This window comes from Paroedura picta, chromosome 2 (genome assembly GCF_049243985.1).
Source record: "Paroedura picta isolate Pp20150507F chromosome 2, Ppicta_v3.0, whole genome shotgun sequence".
NCBI lineage: Eukaryota > Metazoa > Chordata > Lepidosauria > Squamata > Gekkonidae > Paroedura > Paroedura picta.
The window spans coordinates 105,689,156-105,714,435 of record NC_135370.1 but is presented as its reverse complement, the minus strand read 5'-3'; the positions used below and the strand labels follow the sequence as shown (position 1 = coordinate 105,714,435).

The window sequence follows — 25,280 nt, the reverse complement described above, 5'->3', positions numbered from 1 at the left end:
ATCCCAGGCAGAGCTGGTGAAAGGGGGTTGAATACAGGTCAGACAGGGATAGAACCAGAGATCTTATAAAAGGAAAGGCACCAGGAAGAAACAGAGTGAGTTGAGATTGAGAGGGGGGGCACAGTAGGGAACCATTCTGGGAAAGGAAGAGGACCTAAGTGCTTTCCCAATTCTGAAGCCAGTGGACTGGATACCCTCATTGGGGCAGAACAGTACAAGGTTGGGAGCCCATACTGGGGGTGGGGGAGCCTCACACATGCAAACATAAAGTGTACAAAGTATTCGATAACGTTGGGCAAAGTGAGGTGTCAGATCAACTGCACTGCTTCCTCAAGTAGTACAGCATTTGGCTTATCCACTTTAGCAGAGATCTTCCTGCAGGACTGGTATTATGTTTCAGCATGTCAGTACAATGGGATACCACTGCACTTTCTTCTGGCAACTCATTTAATTACCGTAAACGTTGCAAAACAAAGCACGCCTTGATGGGGCTATGTATTTTGTGGGATTACCTTCACACTATATTCTGCAAGTGAGAAACACCTGCATAATGCTTGAAAAATCGTGCAACAGATGTAATAAAACAATAAGGAACTATGGAAAACTCACATCAAGAAATAAGAAATTCTTTATTTTTATGTTCCTAAAAAAAAGATCAAAGACCTGTTGAGCAGCAGTAAGGACATGAAGTCTACACACAATATTATCTATCTTTAATCTGTGCTGGTAATTAAATTATTGCATATGTAGACACATCAATACAATATAGTCACTGCACCCGTTCAGTAGTATTCATTTATTTGCTTTCCACCTATTCTAACTTGAACACACTGGCGTTCAGCCTTGTCTCTGGATTCCATTTAGAAGCCTCCAATTTGAGCAACTGAGAAAACGATGAGATCTGCAGCCAGGTGATTCTGGAAATTGCTTTGGACTCTAAAATGTGGTTTAAACCCACCCATTGCTTTTGATTTTAGCTCAAAAGGGTTTGGGAACAACAGGCCTTCCAATTCCAAAAGCCCATGTTAAGATATCTCAAAAGCGTTTTCCTAAAGCAGCTCTGGCTACTTCATGCTAATTCTTTTTAGCTTCATAAAATACATTGCAAGCCAAGAATATCAGGTGAACTAACGTTCTTGATTCCTATTGCTATCTTTAAGATAGAAAGTTTCAACACAAATCTAGTATTATACAATTAAATTAAAATATTTCATGATGGGCCCGACTACCTATTTTACTCTCAATATTTTACATACGAACAGTTTCATAAAAATATAGTTGAAAATATGATTCTACCAGTTGCTTTCTGCAGCAGGCTGTACACTTAGATCATGCAATTCAGTGCTCAATCTTATCCAAATGAGAAAATATTCACACCCTTGTAGGGTTTCAGTCACTAAAATCCCACTGTCACAGGTGCATGATGTCATAATGATTTTTTACAACAAGACCTCAAGATATGCATAATCTTTATGCTGTCATTAAAAAAACCCCAATGCTACCCTTCGACCTTTCATACGCCACATTTCCGACTGCAGGTAGTTCTAGTCAGAGAAGGGACATGGTCGCTGTAGCTGCATGCTGACATCTAGTGGACCATCAGGCTAATGCTAAATATACCAAACCAGTTCAACCAAGGAAAACTCTTTTAGCTCCACAATCAGTAATTTATATCTGACACTGGGAGTGAAATAGGAGATAAAAGGGTATTTACTATTACTGTGGGTATAAAGCATTAAAAAAATTGCAGCCTTGTGCTAACATTTTTCTCTAAATTAAAGGAACTGGTATTACAAAGTAAGAAAACTGGGATGCTCACATTTTGATGTAAGCAGCAGACAGAAATTTTAGCACAGAGGACAATGTTGACATAAGACCGTGGCATGCCCCACAACAATTCTTTGGCTAGTTATGCTAAGCTTCAGCTTACAAAGCAAGCATTAAGCTAAAGAATTTGTAAACACACTCACAACTATGGAAGCAGCAATATATATCACATACATTTATTAGCAGAAGCAAAAAAAGGTCTTTGATAACTTTGACCTTATAAAGCAAAAGTGGGTCCCCTTCTATTGTGATAGATCCAGATCTAGCTGCTGTTGTAAAGTAGGAGGTACACTGCAGAAGAACAGGAAAGGGAGGACATAGGCAAAGGAGCTTTTCCAGCCCTGCAGTTTTGAGGTAGAGCACTCAGGGACATGAAGCAATTCTGCAGCTCATGAAAAGCAGGTTGTAGGGATAACATCACTTTTTAGGTTGGCACTTGCCAAACACAATCCATGACCATTTATTTTTCCAGCTTGCCTGTAAAAGGAACTCCCCATAGATGAACTTTGAATCTTTGCCTCCAGAAGGAAGTAGCATACTACAGGAACAAAGTCTCAAAAGACTTCATGCATATCCCTGTTCTCTCTTAGCACACAATCAAAGCCACTGCAATGGCTTTGGAACAGTATTTGTACGCTCTGTAGATAAAAGAAGTAAGAACTGTTCTGAGTTAAAAAAAACAATATGCAAAGTACTGCAATGATATTAATACACAGTGGCACTGCTCACTGTTTTCTTGAAAAAAGAATAGCATTTTTGCTCTGTTAATATGGTTAAAAATAATTCTGAAATGTTTTTGCTTTTCCATTTCACTGCGGGAATACCAAACAAGCATGCAGCTTTTATGCTCTGGGAAGGAATAGCAAACCACAGATAAACCTGTTTGGTAGAGGTTCTACAAGCAAACATATCTAAAAATAGTTAACTTACAGAAGGAGGACATATAGATTGTGTTTTCTCTCCATAGCCTGAATGGTTTGCCTTACTGAATATAAATACAGATGTTTTCCAATTTCACCAGGTGCTCTGTGAATAGTACAAAACTATATAAATTATAGGAATGATCTGCAGCTGGATTTTAGCAGGTCAATTAAAACACTGCTATAAGAGACTGCAGGTTATAAATTACTTACAAAAAGAAGTATCAAAGTGTCCAAGATGCTATTGAGTTTACAAAATTATGATTTAGAACATGCATAGAAATTTGTTCATCAAAAGTAAAAATCCCATACTTAACTACAGTTATGAATCGCTGTGTAAAGGACACACATTTAGTGCCAAAAAGATTAAGACAGGCTGTAAATCTGTATCCAAAATAAAGATTTTATGTTTTAAACAATGCCAAATGGAAAAAAGTTACTAGAAAAACAGATATTGCTAATGCTGAAAATAGCTTATAAAATGTACTTTTAAAAGTCTACAAATTTGATTGTTACAGGTTTGAATTTTAAAAAGATCTATCAGACCACAGACGGAGAAATGCCTAGGTAAACTTTTCTTTTCAGGAAGCATTAGAGTGTGCTAGAAAAAGAGATCTGTAAAAGATGGACGCATTAATAAAATTAACATTTTTTTTAGTACCAGATGATATTTCCATGGGCACATCAGATAAGCAAAGGTCATGCTTCTACTTAAGTCATAAGCACCATATTAATTCTGTTGCCTGCGTTTTGCTGATCTCATTTTTTCAAATCGTGACTCCATCTCTTCCAAGACTTTGGGTGTGTATCGTACAACCAGCTTAACTTTCCCTTGAGCCGCTTTCAGCAGTTCTACAGCTTTCTCGTGATGTTCCCCTTCAACACTCTGGAAAGAACACACATACACAAAGACAATCCTATTAGTAAATAACAAAGGCTTCTCATATTCCAGTATCTCTATTATTCATAACAATGACCCTAAAGCAGATTTTAAATGCTTAGTACCGTATATGTACCAAATACATTAACAAGCAAACTTTTCTGTTTGCTTTACCAAGTAGTCAACAGTTTTCACATTAAAAAAGACAATTAAGATAAAATTGCAGTTAGCCTGTTTCGGTCAATACCGTAACTTCATAATTAAGAAACATGCCACCACAGGCAGGCTAAAAAGGTCACTGAACAACAAACCTACTGTTGTACACACAGAATTTGGCCTGCAAAGACCTGGCTGAACTCAAAGCTTACACAATGTTACGTGTCATTGGGTTCGTCCTTACAAAGACAGATAACATGGATTATGTCCTTAGCTTTTGGGTTCTACTTCTGAATCAATGTGGCTGTAAACAACTTGAGCTCACTGCAACCACTCCCTCTTGGCCTAGCCTACTTCACAAGATGTTTAAAAGGATGAAATGAGAAAACAGGCATTTTGCCTTGAAGTCCCTGGGAAAAAGGAAGGGCACAAATGTTACAGAAAAACAAGAATAACCTTTATCAGATGATTAATTCTATAATTGTATCCCAATTTGGACTGAGGGCATGAGGTTCTCTGCTGCATCATTTCCCCAGTTCTCTGCAGAATTAACACATTATTTGGGGGGGGGGGGAGATCTTAAAACTGTACTGATGGGTCCTGTTGAGAAAAACCTCCTTATCTTCAGACTGCTCTTCTCTCTGGTTTTGCTTTATTGTCTTGACCTAGAGCTCATGTGTTCCCTTTCTTTGCCTCTTGAATGTTTAACCCTTTGTCTATCTGACATACTGGAGTCTGTTCCCCTGCCTCCCTGTTATATTTAAACAAGTCTGTCTCCTCATTGCTTCAGCTGTTGGTTGGGATCCTGTGGAAATTTTAATTCAAAAATGTAAATACCACCTCTCCACAGGCCTGATCAAGGCAGCTCACAGAATAGGGGGGGGGGGAATACAAAAAAGTCATAAAAACACAAGATTATCAATATTCTAAAACAAACCCTTTTTAGCACAGATAACTACTACTTCCGGAGTATTTGCCAGTCCTCCCAATTTGGTGCATTGTATTTTAATGGACATTTTGTTCTCCTCGCAGCACTTGGTTGATAGGGAGGATATAAGTCTTCAATACATTTCTGTCTCTTGACTTTATCTGTCCCTGGCCAGTTGGTCTAGCAACCTAAAGTCCATAATGGAAAACAGTAACCAGACAGATGGATGAGCCTAAGGGTGCCTAAGGAAAGGGGAATTGGGGGAATGCTGAAGTGCTGTGTGGAAGATTGGTCAGCTGAGTTTTTGGCTAGCTGAGATGCTGTGACAAAGTTCTTCCAATTGCCAGAGGGAGTCCAAAGACAGGAGGTATATGTCCAAATGGTATCATGTCAGAAGAACTGACACAGGAGGTGATGGTACCACTGTACTCTGCTCTGGTTCGGCCTCACTTGGAGTACTGTGTTCAGTTTTAGACACCCCAGTTGAAGAGGGATGTAGACAAACTGGAATGTGTCCAGAGGAGGGCAACAAAGATGGTGAGGGGTTTGTAGACCAAGACGTATGAAGAAAGGTTGGGGGAGCTTGGTCTGTTTAGCCTAGAGAGGAGGGGATCTGATAACCATCTTCAAGTATTTAAAAGGGTGCCATATGGAGGATGGAGCAGAATTGTTTTCTCTTGCCCTAGAGGGACAGACCAGAACAAATGGGATGAAATTAATTCAAAAGAAATTCCATCTAAGCATCCAGAAGAAGTTTCTGACAGTTAGACCAGTTTCTCAGTGAACAGGCTTCCTCGGGAGGTGGTGGGTTCTCCATCTTTGGAAATTTTTTAACAGAGGCTAGATAGCCATCTGATGGAGAGGCTGATTCTGTGAAGGCAAAGGGGTGGCAGGTTACAGTAGATGAGTGATTGGGATGTGAGTGTCCTGCATAGTGCTGGGGGTTGGACTAGATGACCCATGAGGCCCCTTCCAACTCTATGATTCTATGATTCTAACTGCTTCAGGGGTAAGCTGTTCTGTAGAGATGACATCGCATACTGCAGTGCTAGACTGTGTTGGGGGGCCTGTTTCCATCTCCCAGCCAGTACATACTTCATTGATATTAAGACCAATGCCCAGAATATGGGGAGTGATTTTTAAAGTTATTTAGTATACCGCCATTTTGTACTTGTATTTATACCTGTTTAAATTGTTTTATTGGGGGTATTTTTAAACTGATATTGCTTTTTTGTTTTTGTGAACCGCCGCAAGCCAGTTCTGAGAGCGGCGTTATAGAAATAGAATAATAAATAAATAAATACAGTGTTCAAGGACACACAATCAAAATCAGCCTTCCAGAAAATCTTGCCTAGAGTCTTGGCCTTGATTAGGGGAACCAGAGATGCAGTGAATAAACAAAACTCCAGGCACAGGGAGGCATGCATGAGGCCAGCCTATTTCATTCTCACATGAACCCAGGCAGTGACAGCAGGCTGGGAAGGGGGGTGGGGAGGATGAGCCACAGGGAAGGACTTGAGGAAAGAATATGGAGAAATGAACTCCTGCAGTGTTCTCATTTAAAGTTGTGTAGCACCCAAATTATCTTTGCTCCTAGCTGGCATAGTCTCCCTTTAATAACAAGCACAAACTCTGCTGGTTTTCGTGTTCCTCCCTCTCCCCCTCAGGCGTGGAGTGTAACTGAAGCCTTCCTGATTTTGGAAGCTTCGGCTCCAACTTGTTTGATCAGACACTTGCATGTAGATTGCACGGCAAGCCAGAGTTAAATGTAAGGGGTCCAAACAGGAAAAAGGAAGCATGCAGGCAGAACAAGCAGCAGACTTTGTACCAGTTGTGAACAAAAGTCTGTCTGTTCATGATATTTGCATACTGCTTTTGCTAGTATTAAGTTTACAATCACAGGATCTAATTCTCCTCAGAATGTGCAAGTGACTTGCCTTAATTCAGAATATTTCCTCATGAAATACAAATGTGCTGTTAAGCACTAGTGAATCGATATATGCATGTAAGAGTAAAAACACATCCCAGAACTAACTTTTAACCTGTTTCTTTACAAATAATTGCACCTCATTTTTCCTGCTCCAAGACCAAACAAACAGTGCCCCCAAGCGGTCAGAAGTAGCTACTACAAGTGGAAGTTAAATTCCGTCCCTACCACTCCGTTTACAGAAAGAAGCTGGTCTCCACGCTTCAATCCCCCGTGTCTATCAGCAATACCACCTGGGATAATTCGGGATATATAGATTGGAGAATTTTGCTCTTTGCCTCCCATGATGTTGAATCCAAGCCCTTCTTCTGTTTTTGGCAGCTCAACAACTCTGGGATGGGAATGACCTTCACTGGCAGCAAAGGCTGCTACAGTGGCCTGTAAAATAGAAAAGCCCTTAATTTTTTTTTTCCAAACACTTCACATTGTTCATTTTAACTCCAACCATTTTGAAATAAATCTGTTTGTTTTGGCAGACTTTATGTTAATCTTATGGTTGCTTTTTAGGAGATGTTTTGTACTCTGACTCAATTATCCAGACAAAACCACACACAGACACACACACTCAAGATGCCTGCACCAAGGGGAGTGATTGTTCCCCTTGGCGTGCAGCCTGAAAGCAAAGACTACAATTAACACACACATGTGCTCTTCATTAAACACAATACCATATATTTTTAACTTTGGCACAAGAACCCAAATATAAAATGGTTTACAGAAAGCAGTCCTAAATGGGAGGGCTCTGAACAGTACTGTGGATTACTGTAATAGTAAACAACAGAACACACTAAAGATTCTTGGATCTTCCATCTAACAAAGTTTGCTCTGACTCAGAAAACATATGCTGTAATAAATTTCATTCATCTACCAGGTGTCTCTGGGCTTTTTAAAAATTGTGCAGTAATAGGCTAATCCAGCTTTCCCCCTGAAATCACTGCTCAAGACTAGCAGTATGCCCTTCATTCCCTTCAAAATCCTTAGGAACCATGAAGAGACAGGCACTCTTACGTAACTCAGCTTCTGACAAATTTATCAGCACTTTCGTCCTCCCTATTTTTGCCTTTCAGGGATATCAGCTTCTAAAAATACACTAAGAGCCAAACTACACATATGTCTGAACTGTGACCACTGATGCCATTCTAGAGAAGGATTTGGCCATTTAAAAATGCTGCAAGAGCCCAATCCTGGTAGAGTCCATGGTACAACGAGTTACAATCCAACCCAACCACTCTATTTGCAGAAAGAAGCTGGTCTCCATACATCAATCTCTTGTGTCTATCAGCGATACCACTTGGGATAATTTGGGAGATTTTTCCATATATAGTTCCACTGGGGAAACTTTGGCTCAGAGATCCTTTCCATCCTCCATTTAGAATTCTACAGTTCTTTCCATTCTTTGTTCTGCATTAATCCCAGGATTCTGATCTCCACTCCCCATTATTTTTCTAAATAACAGGTAAGTTTTGCTATCTCTGCTAAGAAGGATAGCAACATCTATCCTAATTTGAAGCTGTCACAGGCCAGACTGTTTTCATCAAGCTACCTGGACTATCTAAGCTTCCTGTCATTAGCTTGAACAGAGTTCTCACCTTGGCTGTTGCATTAGCTCGTACTTCCGGGCTACTGCTGATGTCCACAGTTTCATACACATGTTCGTAGACCTTTAGAAAACAAAACTGCTTTGAGTTCAAAATATGTGAGGCTAGTATTGCAATCCTCAGCAGAGTTACACTGTTCTAAGCCCCTTCATTTCAACAAATTTAGAAAGGGGTAATTCAGTTTAGGATGGCACTGTAAAGCTGTCAAAAAGCTAAGTAAATGGTGAATTAAGCACTGTTTTGAGATTAACCAACCTGTCGCAGCTGAACTTCTTTCTGCTCAGTAGCTATTACATTGATGCAGTATGCCCTTCCTCTTCAGGGAGAAAAGTGGGATATTAATATCTAAATAAATATATGTACGTGGCCTGCTTGTGTTATTTTAAGTGAGGAAGCACCTTGTGCTACGTGTATTTTGAAATAAAACTTACCTCCCTCACTGCATTGCAGAACTCACTTTGAAGGACTCTTTGCAAAGCTTGCAATTTTTGTGGTGGTACTTCTCCACTCCTTTGTAGCTTTTCCAGCAACTCAATAGCCCGACAAATGTCTGGAGAAAGATAAAAAGGGGACATAATATGAATGATTACATTTTGCTACCCAAACTCTATGGGTTTCGGTGAAGGAACTTTAGTATTCCGAACACTACAAATGGCATTGCACCTAGACTTTCCTTTCACAGAACACTCCAGTACCTTTTGCCTCCCTCAATTTTATTTCTTTCAGTGAGGCCTGAACAGAGCACCACAAAGCCTTAAGTGCAATTTTCCTCGAATTAGGGTGTGTCTTCTAGTCAGTTCTTTACCCAGCTCTAATTATTTGCACTCCCTCTCAAATCTGCCCTCTTGTTAAGTGGTGGAAATCTAATCTATTCCCATTATTTTATTTATTTAATTAAATTTATATACCGCCCTCGTCTGAGGCTCAGGGCGGTTTACATGGAACATGAAGTAACGGTACTTCAAACTCATTTTTTTACTTATTGAATAGAACAAACAAGAATGGTAATGCTAATAGTAACAATGGTATAACAATTTTACAGAACGATAATCAAACAGGTCCACGGTTGTCCACGTCAGGTGCATAGATTCCTGGGAGGGAAGTTCAGGGGGCCCAGAAGGTGTTGTGGGTTCCAGTCAACCTCAACCAAAAGCCTGGCAGAGGAACTCCCTTTTGCAAGCCCTGCAGAACTGTTTTAATTCCATTACAGTCCTGATCTCTTCTGTTGGTTATTTTCATCAGGAGCCCATTTGAAAGTTGGCATGATTTGAAAGCTCTAAACAGAGAAAGGATTGGGCTAGTGGGCTCATCAATTTCCCCAAGATGATCATCAAACTGGCACCCATTATGTGGTGTCCTTCACAATGCTGATTAAGTTTACTTCCAAGCCAGACACACAGTTTTTAAGTTTTCTTCAAGAGTTTTACTACTATAGCATTAAAACATTATTTCTACCGAGTTTTCTATTGAATTCCCAGCTTTCATTTCCTCAATAAAGGAAGTTTCTAGAGCCTGAAAATATCTGAATAGCCTGAAAAGGGGGAGAGGGGCTCAAAAACTTTTTTTCAAAAATGAAAGCTGAAGATTCAGAAAACCTGACACATGGAATGCTGTGTGACACTCCACTGTAAATTCCTCTAGTCACCTGTAGATTCCTCAAGGGAAACATGACCATGCGAGACTGAGCTGGAAAAACTGTGCAAAGGTGGGTGGGATCTAGAAGATCTGAACTTTCTCATCCATATGGGTACTATCCTGACTTTGCTACAGTTCCTCCCAAAACACAGCAGCAAAGCAAAATTTCAGGAAAGACTGGAAAACTCATGAGATGAACTGAAGCACTTCCAAGGTTTTTTTAGGGGACCTGCTTTCCAACAGCTTCCAATCTATTGTAAGTGGCTAAAGTTCACAACTTTCAGTCTTCTGCTGATGGATCCAAGGAGCAAAAGAAATTATTCAAATATATTCTGCTGTCAGGTCTCATACGCCTAAACAATCTTTCTGGACTGGATACCCTCCCAGCCCATAGGTTTTAACATATTACTGGGTAGCAGCTGATGATGCCTATCCTAACCTCACTATATTAATAGGGGCAACCCACATGTCTTGGGCAGGTTGATAAGATCAACCACTGATGTCCTACTCTGCGTACCCAGATTAAATTAAGTGAGATTAGTTACCATAATGTAAGTTGTAAGACTTTCATTCAAAGAGTTACCACAGTATGTGCTGGAATTTGCCACTGCTCTTATCTTCCAGAGCTGGAAATAGGCTTATGGTTAGACAAATGGCTTGGTGAGAGGAATACACAATAGAACTCTGACTTCTGCTGTATTCCATAGTCAGAATCTATCACAGGATCCAGCATCTAGTTAGCAAGCAATTGTCAAAGGCTTTGCCACTGGGCATGGAAATCATTAAGTCTTCTGTTGTTACTTCTGTTATCCATCAAAAGAACTGAGCAAAAAATAATAAATCCCAACGCTTAGGCTTTGAAGATTAGAAATCCAAACACAGAGGCTTTGCATGACAAGGAACAGAGCCAGCAGCTGAGCCCAAGTGTCAGCCTGGCATACTCTTGCAAGTACTGTTTAATTCGCCTTGAGTGACTGAGGAACAAAGAATAAGATGATGTCCAAAATAAATATGAAAGTTACTGCAAGTTATCATAATGACTCCCAGGAGGTAAGAAAATAATAAATAAAGATTTTGACCCTAAATGGCTTTGGACCAGGTATCCGAGGGACCACCTTTGCACATGAATACTTGGCAGGTTTATAAGATCAGCCACTGGTGGCCTATTCTATGCATGAAATGAAAAGAGATTCATGAGCAGGCATGGCAGAGCTCTTTCAGTAGTCTCTCCCCCTGCCCTCAATTTTAGAACTTCCCGCTCCAGAAACCTGACCGGCACTTTCACTCTTGGCTTTCTAGAGACCTGTAAATACATTACTTTTGTGGAGGGCCTTTTGTGGAAGTTGAATTCACATTGTATCCTGCTGATTTTTAAACTGCTGCTGTTTTTAGGTTATATTTTTCACATTTAATTTTCTTTTCAATTTATGAACTGCCCTGAACACCATTTTGACAGAGGATGAGAAAAACATGTATCCTTGCAAATGTTAAACAAGACTATAACTGTTAATTTATTAAGACTTAGATATTACATTACAGCACTTTCTACCAGCCATAGACAAAAGTACTTCCATAAAAGAAAATGATCAGGATTTAAGCTATCCTGCCCATGTCCTCACAACTATACGGTGAATATTCTGCAGTGTTAAACATGTGGGGAAACATCTGTCATTTCTTGTTATCATTGAAGCCTGCCTACTACAAGATGTTGAGGCAACTTTACAAGAGCTTAATCGGGCAAGAAGTTAAGGTTAAGTCTGAGATCAGCAGAGCTTCTCTGGGGGCATTCAGGTCTTCAGGAGGAAGCATCTGCCATAGCATTTTTAATTATTTAGGTTATTTGCATGCTTCCTTTTAACCCTTTCTGGAGCCCCAAAAGGATTAATAACAGTAATTAAAATAATATTAAAGTCTCATTTTTATTTTATCTGAAGAATGGGTTTATATAGGAAAAGGTGCCACCCAGTCCTGAGTCAGATCATTGGCCTTGCTGAACAGAAGTGCCTTGAGTTTTCTGCAGAAGGCCAGTAGTAATGGTTGCAGCTTCTCCTCCTGGGGCACAATTTCCAGATTGAGGGGCAGAACTGGAAAATGCCATCTGTTATATGCCCCCCCCCCTGCTATTATTTCCTCAGGGAACAAGGGTCCCTCACTCGTTAATCTCTGGGCCCAAAGAAATTGCTGTTGAAAAAAGCAGCCCTTCTGGTACTTTTGACCCATGCTATTTTGGGACTGGAAGGCCAACTCTAGCACCTTTAACAGAGTCTAGAAATGAACTAGAAGCCAATGTAGTATAGAAGAATAGGTGCTGTATATTTGTTCTGAAAGGATCCAGTAAGACTCTAATTGCTGTGTTTATATTGGCTGAAGCATCATCAAGAACCACCCTTCAAGATCACATTACGTCTTATTCTAGTCTCATTTCATTTTATCTTATTCAGGGCATGGCTAAGGCAAGGGATGTCTGTAGGGCTTGATATTTCACATACAAGAGATTCCAAGGATACCACTGCCACTTTTATCCACGTTTGACAGAAGTAAATTAAATGGTCCATCTAGGGTGTGTTGGCCAAGCCAGAAATTTTACACAAGTGGCAATGCTAAGGCTACAGATCCATCAAGCAGTATGGCTGATTCTGTCTGGCCTCATTCAGTAGCTAATAAAGTGGTCAGTTAATTCTTTTTTAATTTTAATTCTTTTTAATTTTTAATTTTTCCATTTTAATTCTTTGAGGCATTTAAGAATGCATATTATAAACACAAAACAAATTCACACTTGAAAAATTGCATAATTTCATTCACATTCAAGTTGTTTGGACTCATGAACAAAACAAAAACAAATTTGGTCTGCTGCTGTTGATAGGATTGTCACATGTAGAGCTGACAATTAGCCTCTTGGATCCCAGCCTCATGGCTGGTTAAATTCTGCTGTGAACTATTATTAATTTCTCTTTCTCCCAGAGTTGCTTTCCTAGGTCCGCACAGTTAGGCCCAATCTCAAGAAATCACCCATTCGATCCAAAATCAATATCAAATCTTCCTTATCTTGGGAAGGTGACTGAGAGCACAGTGCGGAACAGCTTCAGGAGTTCCTGGATGAGACATCAACACTCAACCCCTTCCAGTCTGGCTTCAGGACCAGGTTTGGAACTGAGACAGTGATAGTAGCCTCTGCCATCAATTGGATAAAGGTGTGTTTGGGGGGGGGGGGAGAGGAGCTTGCTGATGATAACTTAGCAGCATTTGACACAGCTGATCATTTGATACTGGATGACCGCCTGGCTTCACTGGGGGTTTGTGAGACTGTCTTTGCATAGTTCCTTTAATTCCTCCAGGGTGCCATTAGATGATAGCAGCTTGAGAGTGGGGTTCTGCAATATGTGATTCTCTCTCCCCAATATTATTTCATATATATATATATATGCACCCACTATCAGAGATCAACTAAAAGAAGCAGTCAGAGGCAGGGGTGCATGACGAAGACTTTCCTATATAATTGCCGAGAGTCGGACACGACTGAACAGATAGCATCATAATCATCATCATCAGAGATCTTTAGGAGGTTTGGATTGGATGCTACCAATACATAGATGACACCCAGCTCTTTCTCCTGCTGGATAAACAGCGGACTCTACACTGACAGATTGGACCCACTACCCTGAGGTTGTGATTGGCTGGTTGAAATTAAATCCATCTAAAGTAGAGGTCATCTGGCTAGGAAGGTCTGGACCTCCAGGGAGCCTTCAGCCGACAGCTGTTGACGAGGTCCAACTTTCATTAGTAGATTCTATCAATAGCGTACAGGTATGGTTTGACTTCTCCTTGTCCTAGGATAAGCAGGTGTCAGCAGTGGCAAGGATAGTGTTTTTCCTATCTGCCAAGCCCACCAACTCTCTCTATATCTGCCCCATTCTAACCCAGCCACAGTAATTCATACTATGGTCACCTCCTGCTTAGACTACTGTAATGTCCTTGATGGTATTCCAGAAACTACAGGCAGTCTGGAATGCACCAGCAAAACTGACAACTGGCTCTCTTTGGAGAGATTGTATTTATCTTGTCTTGAAACAGCTGGACTGGTTGCCAATTGCATTATCGATCAAATTCAAGATACTAGTGTTGATTTTTAAAACCCTATACCAGGGGTAGTCAAACTGCGGCCCTCCAGATGTCCATGGACTACAGTTCCCAGGAGCCCCTGCCAGCAAATGCTGGCAGGGGCTTCTGGGAATTGTAGTCCATGGACATCCGGAGGGCCACAGTTTGACTACCCCTGCCCTAAACAGTCTGGAACCTCTCCTGACATAATTCCCTTCCCCAAATCTGGATTCTACAACTCGTAACCTGCTTACAGGACATTCTCTTGGCATCCACCAGGGTGATGGCCTTCTTTCTGGTGGCCCTGTCCTGGTGGAACAAGCTGTCAAATGATATGCAGACCCTGTGGGATTTAGCTCCACAAGGCCTGCAAAACAGAGCTCTTCTGCTTGGTGTATTTATTTGTTTCACTGTTTTCCCCAGAGGGGAAATGGGTTGCAATAAGACCAATTACATTAATGCACCATAATAAATACGTCCCCAGAAAAAAACAGTGCTGTTACTGCTTGACCGTTTGCACCTCATATTAGGATAACTCAGCAGGAAAGAGGGGAGAGGTGTTTATGATACTGAACATGAATGCATCGTTTCATTCACTGAACTAGAGTTTGAGAAAAATATATGCTTTCATTACATAAATGTGAGATAAGAGAACAGCACCACAGGCCACATGCGTTCCTACATGAAAGACTTCTGCCTTAGATCCTGGACAGCTGTTGCCAGTCAAGACAATGTAGCTGTGGACTGGACAGACCAATGATCTCATCCAGCTCTAGGTAGCTTCACATGTTCATAAACTAAAATATTTAATTCAGAAGATTAGAAAAATCTCAAGCTACCACAAATTTAATGTCAGAGCTTGCAAATGCATAAACTTAAAATCTGCATAGTACTAAATTCAAGCAGCACGTACATCATATATTCACCACTATATATTAGTTTCTCCATTCATCTGTTCTTTGACTCCCGGAGTATTTATCAGAAAGCCATCGTATGCTTGATTTGAAGTTCATTGTTTTAAATCCAGATTTGGAGTCAAGCATTCAAAGTTATTAGAGGCATAATTAATTTGTTTCAAGATAGTCAACTGATTGGAAAGGCTTTACTGCTGTTCTTTAGTCTTCTCATGCACACCCACTCTGGACAACAAAGGGCTCCACAAGCCCTGGCAAGGCAGCCAAGGGAGAAGGAGGGGGGTTGTTTTGAAAGAAGTGCACAGAAAGGAGGGAGACAAATTAGGGACTGTGGACAGGGGAACCACGTGTAGATTACAAAATCAGGGACTTGAAAGGGGGCATACAGGACATCTAGTCCAACCCCCTGCTCAATGCAGGATCAGCCTAAGGCATCCAGGCGAAGTATCTGTCCAGTCACTACTTGAAGACTGCCAGTGAGGGGGAGCTCACCACTTCCTTAGGCAGCCAATTTTACTGCTGAACTAGAGGACTCCCCCCGCCCCCCAAAGCTGGTACTTCAGCGCATGTTTACAGACTAGTAAGGCCTTCCTCCTTGCATGCTGAGGCTCCTCCAGTGCTAGGAGTTGAGTGGGCATGAAGGACGCGGCGAAGAGTCTGGGAAGTTGGGTGACGGCTCAAGGGACCCCACCCAAGGCCAAGAGGAGGGCCGGGCACTGGAGCCGCCCGCCGAGCGATGGGATGTGGCTTGCCCTGCCACGCCGGCCAGGCACCTCTTGCGCTGGGCTCGCCAGACAGGCGCGGCGCGGCGCACCCCACCCCACTCCAGTGGTGCCGGGCAAGGAGCGAGCCCTTTCGCCAGCCCCACTGGCCATGCCCCGCTCTCCCGCTGCCCAGCACTCGCCCGCCGTCACCTCTCTCCAGCCGCACAGGCTCCCCCAGCGCCGCCATCTTCCCTCCCGCTCAGCTGCTCGCGGGGAAGTGACGCCCGGCCGGGGCGGAGCCACGCAGGGAAACGCAGTCTGGGCGCCCCCTCTGGGCCTCCGTTCTCCCCCGTGTAGGGAAGTGCCTGTTGCAGGGCTCAACCTCGGCCAGATCTGGGCAGGCGAGGCAGCAAAGCCAGCCATTCCCCTCGCCCCCGAGGCACCCTTCGCCCTGGGAAGCGCTCACGACGTCTCGCTTCGCTCTGGGAAGTGCGCTCAGGCCGCCTCGGCAAGGTGGCGTGCGTTTCCTGGGGTGTGAGAGCAAAGTGCTCACGCCACCTCGGCACGGTTCCCCGGGGCGAGGGGGAATAGCCAGCCACCCCCAGGCTTTCCCGGGGCAAAGGAGCAAGGCCAGCCACCCCCCCCCCCTCGGGTCCCTTCGCTCTGCGAAGCGCTCACTGAAGTGGTGTGTGCAGTTCCCGGGTGAGGAGGCAAAGCCAGGCACCCTCTCTCTCCCCCCCCCCCCCCGTCACCCTTCACTCTGGGAAGTGCTCAAGCCACCTCATTTCCTGGGGCAAAGCCAGCCACCCCTTGTGAAGCATTCACTGAGGCAGTGTGTGCGGTTCCTGGTTTGAGGGGACAAAGCCAGCCACCCCCACCTCCCACTGCTCCCTTTGCCCCGGGAAGCACTCACACCACTTCAGCGAGGTCTTCCCCACAAAATTGATATTCTTCCTCCTGGAGGGATGCTCATTGGGTGGAAACAACTGAAATGGCTGGTCCTGTACATGTTTCATTCAGTGACCCACGCAAGAGTCACCTCCAGGCTAGATTTCTGTAGTTCGATCTCCACGGGCCTACCCTTGACCTAGAAGTTGCAACTGGTTCAAAATGCAGCTGCTAGGGTCCTCACCAGTACATCTTGGAGGTCCCATACTCAACCAGTGGTATTCTGGATCAAATTCAAGGTTTTGGTTTTGACCTTTAAGGCCCTTTGTGGTCTGGGCCCCACATACCTGAGGGACCACTTATCTCTCTGTGTCCCCTCCCCCATAGGGCTCTTTGCTCTGTGGGTACAAATCAATTGGTGATCCCTAACCCACATGAGGTTTGCCTGGTCTTGGCCAGGGCTAGAGCCTTTTTGGCCCTAGCCTCTACTTGGTGGAATGAGCTCCCGGGAAAGCTGAGGGTCCTGTTGGACCTATTACAGTTCCTCAGGGCCTGCAAGATAGAGCTCTTTCACCAGGTATTTAGTCAGGGCTACGGCTGGAAGATCCTGGGCTTCCCCTTTCCCTCTTGTATTTGAAAGAACCACACACTTCACATATTCATCCTGCTGGAGTGCAGGGCCTGCTGCTGGGTAGGCTGGGAGTTACAGGGGAAATGTGCTTATTCTCCACTGTAATCTTGTTGAGGTATTGTGTAATTTGGGCTTTTAAAAAATATTTAGGGCTTTTATAACTGTTACGTGTACTTGACGGGATTGTAACCCACCACGCCAGCTTGGCTGGGAGCAGCAGTCTAGAAATCTAAATATGAAACAAGTAAACTTATTTATTTAATAAGGAAGTGATTGTGAGAGACCAAGTCTCTTGGAGGGATGGTAAGAAACAAATTAAAACAAAAAAAAAAGGGTATTTCATCATGAAGGTGTTTTTCATTCTGTAGACCCACCCGAGTTCTTTATCCTGTGGGGTTTATGATCAGTCTGCTTGGATCCTCTGAATGGCAGAGGCATGGGATCTGATGTGGGGGAGGCAGTGGAAGGGAACAGGTTGATTTCATGTCTTTTGCTGGTGTTATATTGTGCTCCTTTCAAGGGCAGGAAACTGGCCTGAGGATGCTTTGTATCCTAAATTCTGCCCCTCTCCCACTATGGGTCCAGTGCTACCCAGTATCATTGCACTCTGAAATTAAAATTACAGAGGTTTGACATCACTGCAGTATCACAGAGATGTTTGCAGGTGTATCTTCTATATACAGTGGCATGGGAGATGTGATCTCAAGCAGGATTTTGTTTTATCATTCAGGCTCAAAAAATGTTGGTAAAAAGGTTGAAAGCTGTCTCCATGAAATTTATTTTAGTAGGATGATGATCCAGATGCCACATGTAAACGTAAGAAGCCATGCTGAATTTAAACCAAAGGTCTGTTTTTCTCTATCCTGTTTCCCACAGGGGCCAACCAGATGACCTTCAGGAAGTCCAGAAACCAGAGAAAAAGTCAATAGACCTCTGTTGCAAGAGGAGGTACCCGTTACCAATCATAAACTCTTTATTAAATGGTATTTAAAAGCTATCATAACTTGTGGTCATCACTGTATGTTGTGCCAGCAAATTCCACATTTTTTTCTTTCCTGAAATCTACTGATCAATTTCAGTGGGCTGCCTTGAATTATTTTATTGTGAGGGAAGAAAAAGTTCTTTTATCAGTACACAAGGTTGTGCTGACATAAATATGCTGTTGACATTTTAAGTATCCTTCAAGATCAAGTCCCTTACTCCTGTAGTTGTGAGGGTTGCCAGCCTTTCTATACTGCAAGCCAGAATAAACTTCTAGAGGTGAAGATTTTCCCACTAATGCAAGAAACTTTCTTCCCATAAGGAGACTGGGGTTCTGTGTAATATGTGCAAGTACCTTAGAATTTTTTAAAACACATGTTAGTGTGGTAAACTTAAACTGCTGTCAAAATCCAGTTTCAACTGGCTTTCTGTGTCTGCAGTCTCCAGCACTAAAACTAAGGAATTAAAAATAGAAAAGCAAATAATCAAACTTATGATTATCTAAGGCTGCAATCGTATATAATTGAGATGCGTTTCTGAGATATGGATAAAGATGTCCTTTACCAAGATGGAATCCATCCCATCCAAGCATGCCACAGGATGTACATACTGCCTGTAGCCCTGGCACATATGGCTTTCCCTGTGTGCCTGCTGGCTGCATGTGTGATGTGCTGTTTGTGTGTACTTCATCTGCCATCAATTTAATCTAAGTGTGGGGTGAGTCCATTTTGTGCTGTTAAAGTGATCAAAGAATCGGGTGCAAGCAGGACAAACCCATTGCATGCCATTGCTTTTTACAGAAATGGGTGTGGAGTGGAGTCTGTCTGCAGGGCACGTACTTGTGTGTTGTTAATTTTATATAAAACTTTGCTTTGAAAGCAAATGGTTCAGTTTAATAAAGGACACAACCAAGATGCCCCAAACTAGCCCTTTTACTTAGAGGGAATCCCTGTTTCTGGGATTCATCTTTTCATTCCCTCTCATGTGATGAGGGATTCATCTATGTGCATTTCAATGAGACATTCGACAGTTAAGGAATTTGTGTCAGTGAACAAAGTCAAATCACAAACACATTTTTAGTCACAAATGGTTGAGGCTGAAAGCACTATAGACTGTTTCAGTAATCTAATCCAGATGTGTATAATTCATAATGTGGCATAAATAAACTACTGGCTTCGTTTGATAATGGCCATGTCATTTGGGGCAACCAGAAGCTGCTGCTTCAGTACATGGAACTAGGCTGACCATTTATATCCTATCATCATGTAAGCTCTTGACCCTAATCCACAAACCACCAAAGCCTGAATTCTTTCCTGCTGCCTCCCTATGCAGGTGAACCAAGGCTCTGTTCTCATGAGCACCACAGCATTCTCACAGCATCAGCCCCTGGCAAGGCACGTGTGCTTTCTACGTGGGTTGAGCAGATTTTTATGAAATGCCACTTCCAACGTAGTTGAAGTGTAGCTACATGGGTCCTGAGGTATTTAAAAAACTGATCCACTTGACTGCTGCATTATAGGCCGGCATGGATAAGATTTACTATGTGCATACATGCTCCAAGGTGGTTGTGAGGTTAGGCTATATAATGAAAATGTATATGAGAGGAACCATATGAAATGTTACTCAGCCACGTGCTCAACTTGTGGCTGACCCTACATTGGCCGTACCACTGCTGGGCAGCTTTGCGGTTGCATTCTACACTGTTGGGGCTAGAAGCGGACACAAGGATTAATTAAAAATGTGGCTGCTAAATAGAAATGTTCAGGGAGGGGAGTCATTTTAAAAAAGAAATTAGAACTGTAGTGGAATGGAACAGTCCCAGGGGGCACCTTTATATTGGAATAGGATTGCAGTCCACGGCAATGATTATTGCAGGATCACCTGCTTCTACTACATTGTTTTATGCCTTGTAATCCACCTTCTGTATAGTATCTCTTGCTGTAGATAGTTTGTTCTTTGCTTTGTTTGTTAATTGTATTGTTAATTGCCATGGAGATGCCTCTGATTGCCCTGCTTTCTATTCAGTTATCTGCCTTGAATCCCAGTGAGAAAGGTGAACTACAAAATAAATAAAATATACTGTGTAATCTTGCCCATAATCTTGCCCATTAGTTTTTTTTAAAGAGGCTATGAGCCACTTGGCAGGAGGTAGTAATTATCTTCAAAGCTACCGTTGGGCCTCCAAAAATGTTATGTAAACCTTTCATAGGTTTTCTGTTGGCATCATGGAGGAATCTCCTGCCTCTATCAAAAGCTCCCACTGTTGGAGAAACAGTTGTAGGATTTTTTTACACTGTACTCAGATTTGCCAGAATGTAACCACCTGCTTGCTGTTACAGAGAAGTGAAAATCTGGACAAGTTGTTTAGGTCTGAGTTGTTTCATGAGTATCTTTTGTAGGCTGAAATTAGTGCTTTACTTTTTCAGTACATGTGTCTTTAGTTCAACATTTGCCCAGTTTTCAATACAATGACTCCCTGACTCAATCCATGTTTGTCACCCCCCCCCCCAGGATGTTGTGCATATGTTGAACATCATTCACAAGACCAGTGTATCCAATGGGGAGAATTTGTAATACTATAGAATGTTAAAAAATGGTTATAAATAATTGTCTTTGGTTTCTTGCTTACATCCATACCCATTGCAGAGGTTAGAATCAGCATTTATCTTGCTTATATGCTGTGCAAGATTGTTAACACCCTTTGGCAGAGGGCAGAGTTTGCACACGCTTTGAAAAGTTTTTAGAATTTGTTAGGTTTAGAAGGCAACTTGGCTTCCTGCCACATGGCAAATGTCCGTACTAATATACATCACAGAAACAGCCTCATGATTAATCCTGTTCAAAGACTGGTTTCCACGTAAGAAGAACCCGGCATGTTGTTATATGTCACAGAAGGCTTCACTTGATTAATTTTGCACACAGAGATTGACTGGCACAAGCTCATTTAAAGAGTTTTCACATTCACTTCTGGCAAGTGTGGGAGTGCACAGCGGACATATGGAAGGACCTTTTTGCGCTTCAGCTTTTGGAATCTATGTCATTATGATGCTTTTCTCCCTTCTGTGCACATAAAAATGTGATTGATATGATAAATGTGACTGGTATGATAATACTGACACAGATGAGCTTGCTTATTCCTTGGAGAAGGTTCCAAGAGGAGTTTAGATGGTAATACCAATTAACCTTCACTTTCAACAGTGTAGTTTGTTAACTTTTTATTTATAGCCTAAGACTTGTGTGTATGCCAACAGATAATTTAAGCTGGTGCCCCTCCTCACTCATGTTGAAGCAAGATATTGTGAAATTAAAGCATCATTTCTAGAGCCTCCTTTTTCTTGAGAACCTCAACAGCATGCTGTTAATACGTTGTTTCCCATCATTCGCTGTTTTCTGGTTGTATTTCCTCAAGACAGCCATGCGATATGAGCCAGTAGAACAGGGGTATAGCCATGCGATAGAACAGGGGTAGCCAGACTGTGGCTCTCTAGATGCCTATGGAATACAATTACCGTGAACCCCTGCCAGCCACAGTTTGGCCACCCCTAGCATAGGAGGTTAAAGTGTAAGACTAGTTGGAATCCTCATTCTGCCATGGAAGCTTGCTGGATGACCTTGGGCTAGTCACACTCTTGACCACCTACCTCACAGGGGTTTTGTGAAGATAAAAGGGAGGGGAGAGAATGTTGTAAGCCTCTTTGGGTTTCCATTGGAGAGAAAAGAAAATATATATGAATTGGTTGACCTGATCATTTGAGCTTTTCTCACCTACTGGTCAACCACATGGGCACTTTTCAGACATTTAGTACAGATGTATGGGATTATTTCACCACTACACAGCAGCATAAGTATACACTTGTCCTCACCTGCAAGGGTGTTCCCCTTTTCAGTGTAAGAACCTATTCAGTATTTGAAAGTTGTTAACCTGCTTTCATCCCCTGTAAGCTTTATTTTTTCTAGGTTTGCATATCTGGTAAATCCTATAATTCTCCATGGAATCCTTTCCAAATCTCTATAACATTTTGGAACTGTGGTGTCAAATTCTAAACAAGATGCTCAAAATGAGTTTTCTCCAGCGCTGTTACTTCCAAGCCAGCAGAATTGAACTTCTGGTAACAGAACATCAAATGTCACTGACTGTTTAAATTGCAGTATCACATTCTTGACTTGTGTTCTCATCTCAGGCCAGAGTACATTTGACACAGAAGTTCCAGACTTCAGCCTTTCTCAACTTTTTTACTGTTGAGGAACCACTGAAACATTCTTCAGGCTTCAAGAAACCCCAGAAGTGATGTGATTGTGCAGAATATGGTTGGAAAGCATAGCTGTGTACATGCTCTTCTGGGGTCCCTCCCCTTCTCACCCACCCCCCTCCAAAGCTCATCTTTGACCATTTTAGGAGGGAAGGGCAGGTCAACATGACCACATATGGTCATATTGCCCAATAAATGTTTAACAAATTTAAAAATGTAAAAACTATTTAACTCCCACCCATTCAGGAAATCCTGGTTGAGAAAGCTTGCAATACTTAGTGTTAAAAAGAACTCAGGGCTCTGCTAATTTGAGGAGAGCAGGATGGTTTAGTGACTCTTCTCCCTGGTCCCCTGGGCTGCTTTAATTCTTGATGTGGAAAAGAAGGTACAATACAGTTTCTACCCCACCACAGGGATTAAAGCAACAGGAAGGGGGCATTTTTGATCAAGGAAATGGCACTAGACAGCAGTCATTCTCAGTGCTTTGGGCCTGATTCAAATTAGGCTTCCCTGGGACTGTTTTTCAGGGACAAGTAAAAGGATGAAAATTCAGTCAAGAAATTCCTACATCACATGAAGTTTGGCCCTCAGAATAACGACTCAATAACACGTTGACACTCATATGGTAGTCTTGGTTCTCAGGCTTAATATTCTACATTTTTCTTTCCTCATTTATCTTTTGTTACTGTATGGTGAGCTCTTCTGTTTAGGCAGATAATTTTGAATCAAGAAGGGGGTGGCCAGCTGGTAGTCTGTGGGTCATATCCACCCCTGGCCTTTAGCAGACCTTAATTTGGGTCAAGATGTGGGCTTTGCATATAATTTTCTAAAGACATGCTAATGTTTTTACCACTGATTACTTTGAAGAGGTTGGCTATCTCAGAGCTAATTTGGAAATTAAACTACTCATGTATGACCTATGATTCAATAAGAAAACAAGAATAAGCAGCTTCTTTGTGGTAAACATTTCTTTGTGCCTTTGGTCAAGTTCTGTTCTCCTGCACCAGCTCAGAGTCCCGTTCTATTAGAATACATTCTTTCTGGTTATTGAAATTGTGCATTGTGTGTGCATTGTGAAATTGTTTCAGTATGTTAAGTTATACAAGGATGAAGTGTTTACTGGGCAAGGTAAACTGTGATCTAACCCTGCAGAGACTGTTTGGCATACATCTTTGTGGACCAGAACCCACTTCTTTACTTGAAGAATATGGATGGTGTGGCTTTCATTGCAAGCAAACAAGCAGTGGAAAGCTTGTTGATGATTAATGACTGAATCATGACAGTTCAAATTTGTGCCTAGCCAATAAATATCACAGCTATCCAATTATGTGCTCCAACAACTGATGCAGCAGAGATGGAAATTGAAGATTTCTATACTGCCATTCAAGACACCTTAAAACAAGTACCCAAGAAAGATGTTATTTACATAATGGGTGACTTTAATGCAAAAGTTGGCACACAAGCAGAAAGAGACATTACTGGAAACTTTGGACTTGGGGACAGGAATGATACAGGTGAGTGTTTAATTTAAAGAAGAAGAAGAGGAATTGGTTCTTATATGCTGCTTTTCTCTACCCGAAGGAGGCTCAAAGCAGCCTACAGTTGCCTTCCCTTTCCTCTCCCCACAACAGACACCCTGTGAGGTGGGTGAGGCTGAGAGAGCCCTGATATCACTGCCCAGTCAGAACAGTTTTATCAGTGCCGTGGCGAGCCCAAGGTCATCCAGCTGGCTGCATGTGGTGGAGTGCAGAATCGAACCCGGCATGCCAGATTAGAAGTCCACACTCCTAACCACTACACCAAACTGGCTCTCCCAAAGCTGATTTTCATGAAAAAGGTGTCTGAAATGGTTGCATAAGAAAACCCAAGAACCTTTAGCTGTTACTATCCTGGTGCTTCTTTCCTACGTTTTGCAAATGCAGTTCTGGTGCTTGTGAAGACTGGTAGAGGGTAGGCCTGGATGTGTAGTGTCTCCAACTTCCACTGTTTCATGTGTTCTCTCTTCTTCTTTCTAACCAATGTCAGAAGAACCAATGGGGTATGATGCTGTTCTCTGGACAATATTGTCTAACTGTAGCCCTGGAGTGCTGTGTGGTAAATTTACAATTACTGGGAGCATAAGCTTTAAGATGGATACAATCTATAAATTGTCTGGTGAATATTCATTTGATCGGACTGAATGCTTGTACAAAGTTAGTCAAACTCTATCTTTTGCAGTGTCTTATCTGATGGAAATCTGTGTTCATATATTTATAGGATATGAGGCAGCTATTTCTTCGCAAGTCTGCATTTAGAGTGTTAAAAAAAACTATGATGGCTCATTTATCTTTCTCCCATTCTGCCCTAGCATTTTAATGTGTCTTCTCTCACATTTACACTACAGGATATCCAGTTTCCATTGCTTAAGATGTTCAGTAATTTGGTAGCAGAAGCATCACATGTGCACATGCTACATTGCCTGATGACCAATATGACATTTAGTTTTTCCCTCCTAAATGCCAAAAGCAATTATAGCACATAAGTTTAATTTCTCTCCAGTGTGTATTTGACTAATGAATTCTGAGTTTCCCAGTTCAATACTGTTTTCATTTATACAACTTGTTAACAAAAAGTAAATACATTAAAGCTAAACTGTATTATTTATTTTGGTTTACCTAGAAAAGGAGAGCTAGCACTAAATGCATGCATCTATTTAAAATATTGAGGATTTCAGCTTTTAAAATGTACTAGTCCTCAATGATGTAAGAAAAAACTGGAAAAATTGTGTGGGCATTACAGTATTGTAGCATAAGAATCTTGCTAAAGCTTTCAGCAAACGCTTCAGGAAAGTACTACAATACAGCACTGTAGATACATTCTTGACAATCATAGTAAGGATCACTA

General features: G+C 42.0%; 1 protein-coding gene across 1 annotated transcript; it reads right to left on the bottom strand.

The window, feature by feature from the left end:
- Nucleotides 1-610: 610 nt before the first annotated feature.
- On the bottom strand, nt 611-16,014 carry LIN7C (lin-7 cell polarity scaffold C). The gene is made up of 5 exons (XM_077321979.1): nt 15,858-16,014; nt 8,728-8,846; nt 8,288-8,359; nt 6,867-7,076; nt 611-3,633 (listed from the first exon to the last, which is right to left on the bottom strand). Exons 1-5 carry the CDS (start codon nt 15,892-15,894, stop codon nt 3,478-3,480), a joined length of 594 nt encoding a protein of 197 aa, XP_077178094.1. The 5' UTR covers nt 15,895-16,014; the 3' UTR covers nt 611-3,477.
- Between the last annotated feature and the right edge of the window lie 9,266 nt (nt 16,015-25,280).

Coding starts and splice junctions, on each gene's coding strand:
- LIN7C (XM_077321979.1), bottom strand. CDS start 15,894: ATGGCGGCGCTGGGGGAGCCTGTGCGGCTGGAGAGAG. Junction 8,847..15,857: donor GCCTGTGCGGCTGGAGAGAG/GTGACGGCGGGC, acceptor ATCTTTCTCCAG/ACATTTGTCGGGCTATTGAG. Junction 8,360..8,727: donor TCTGCAATGCAGTGAGGGAG/GTAAGTTTTATT, acceptor TGTTTTCTAAAG/GTCTACGAACATGTGTATGA.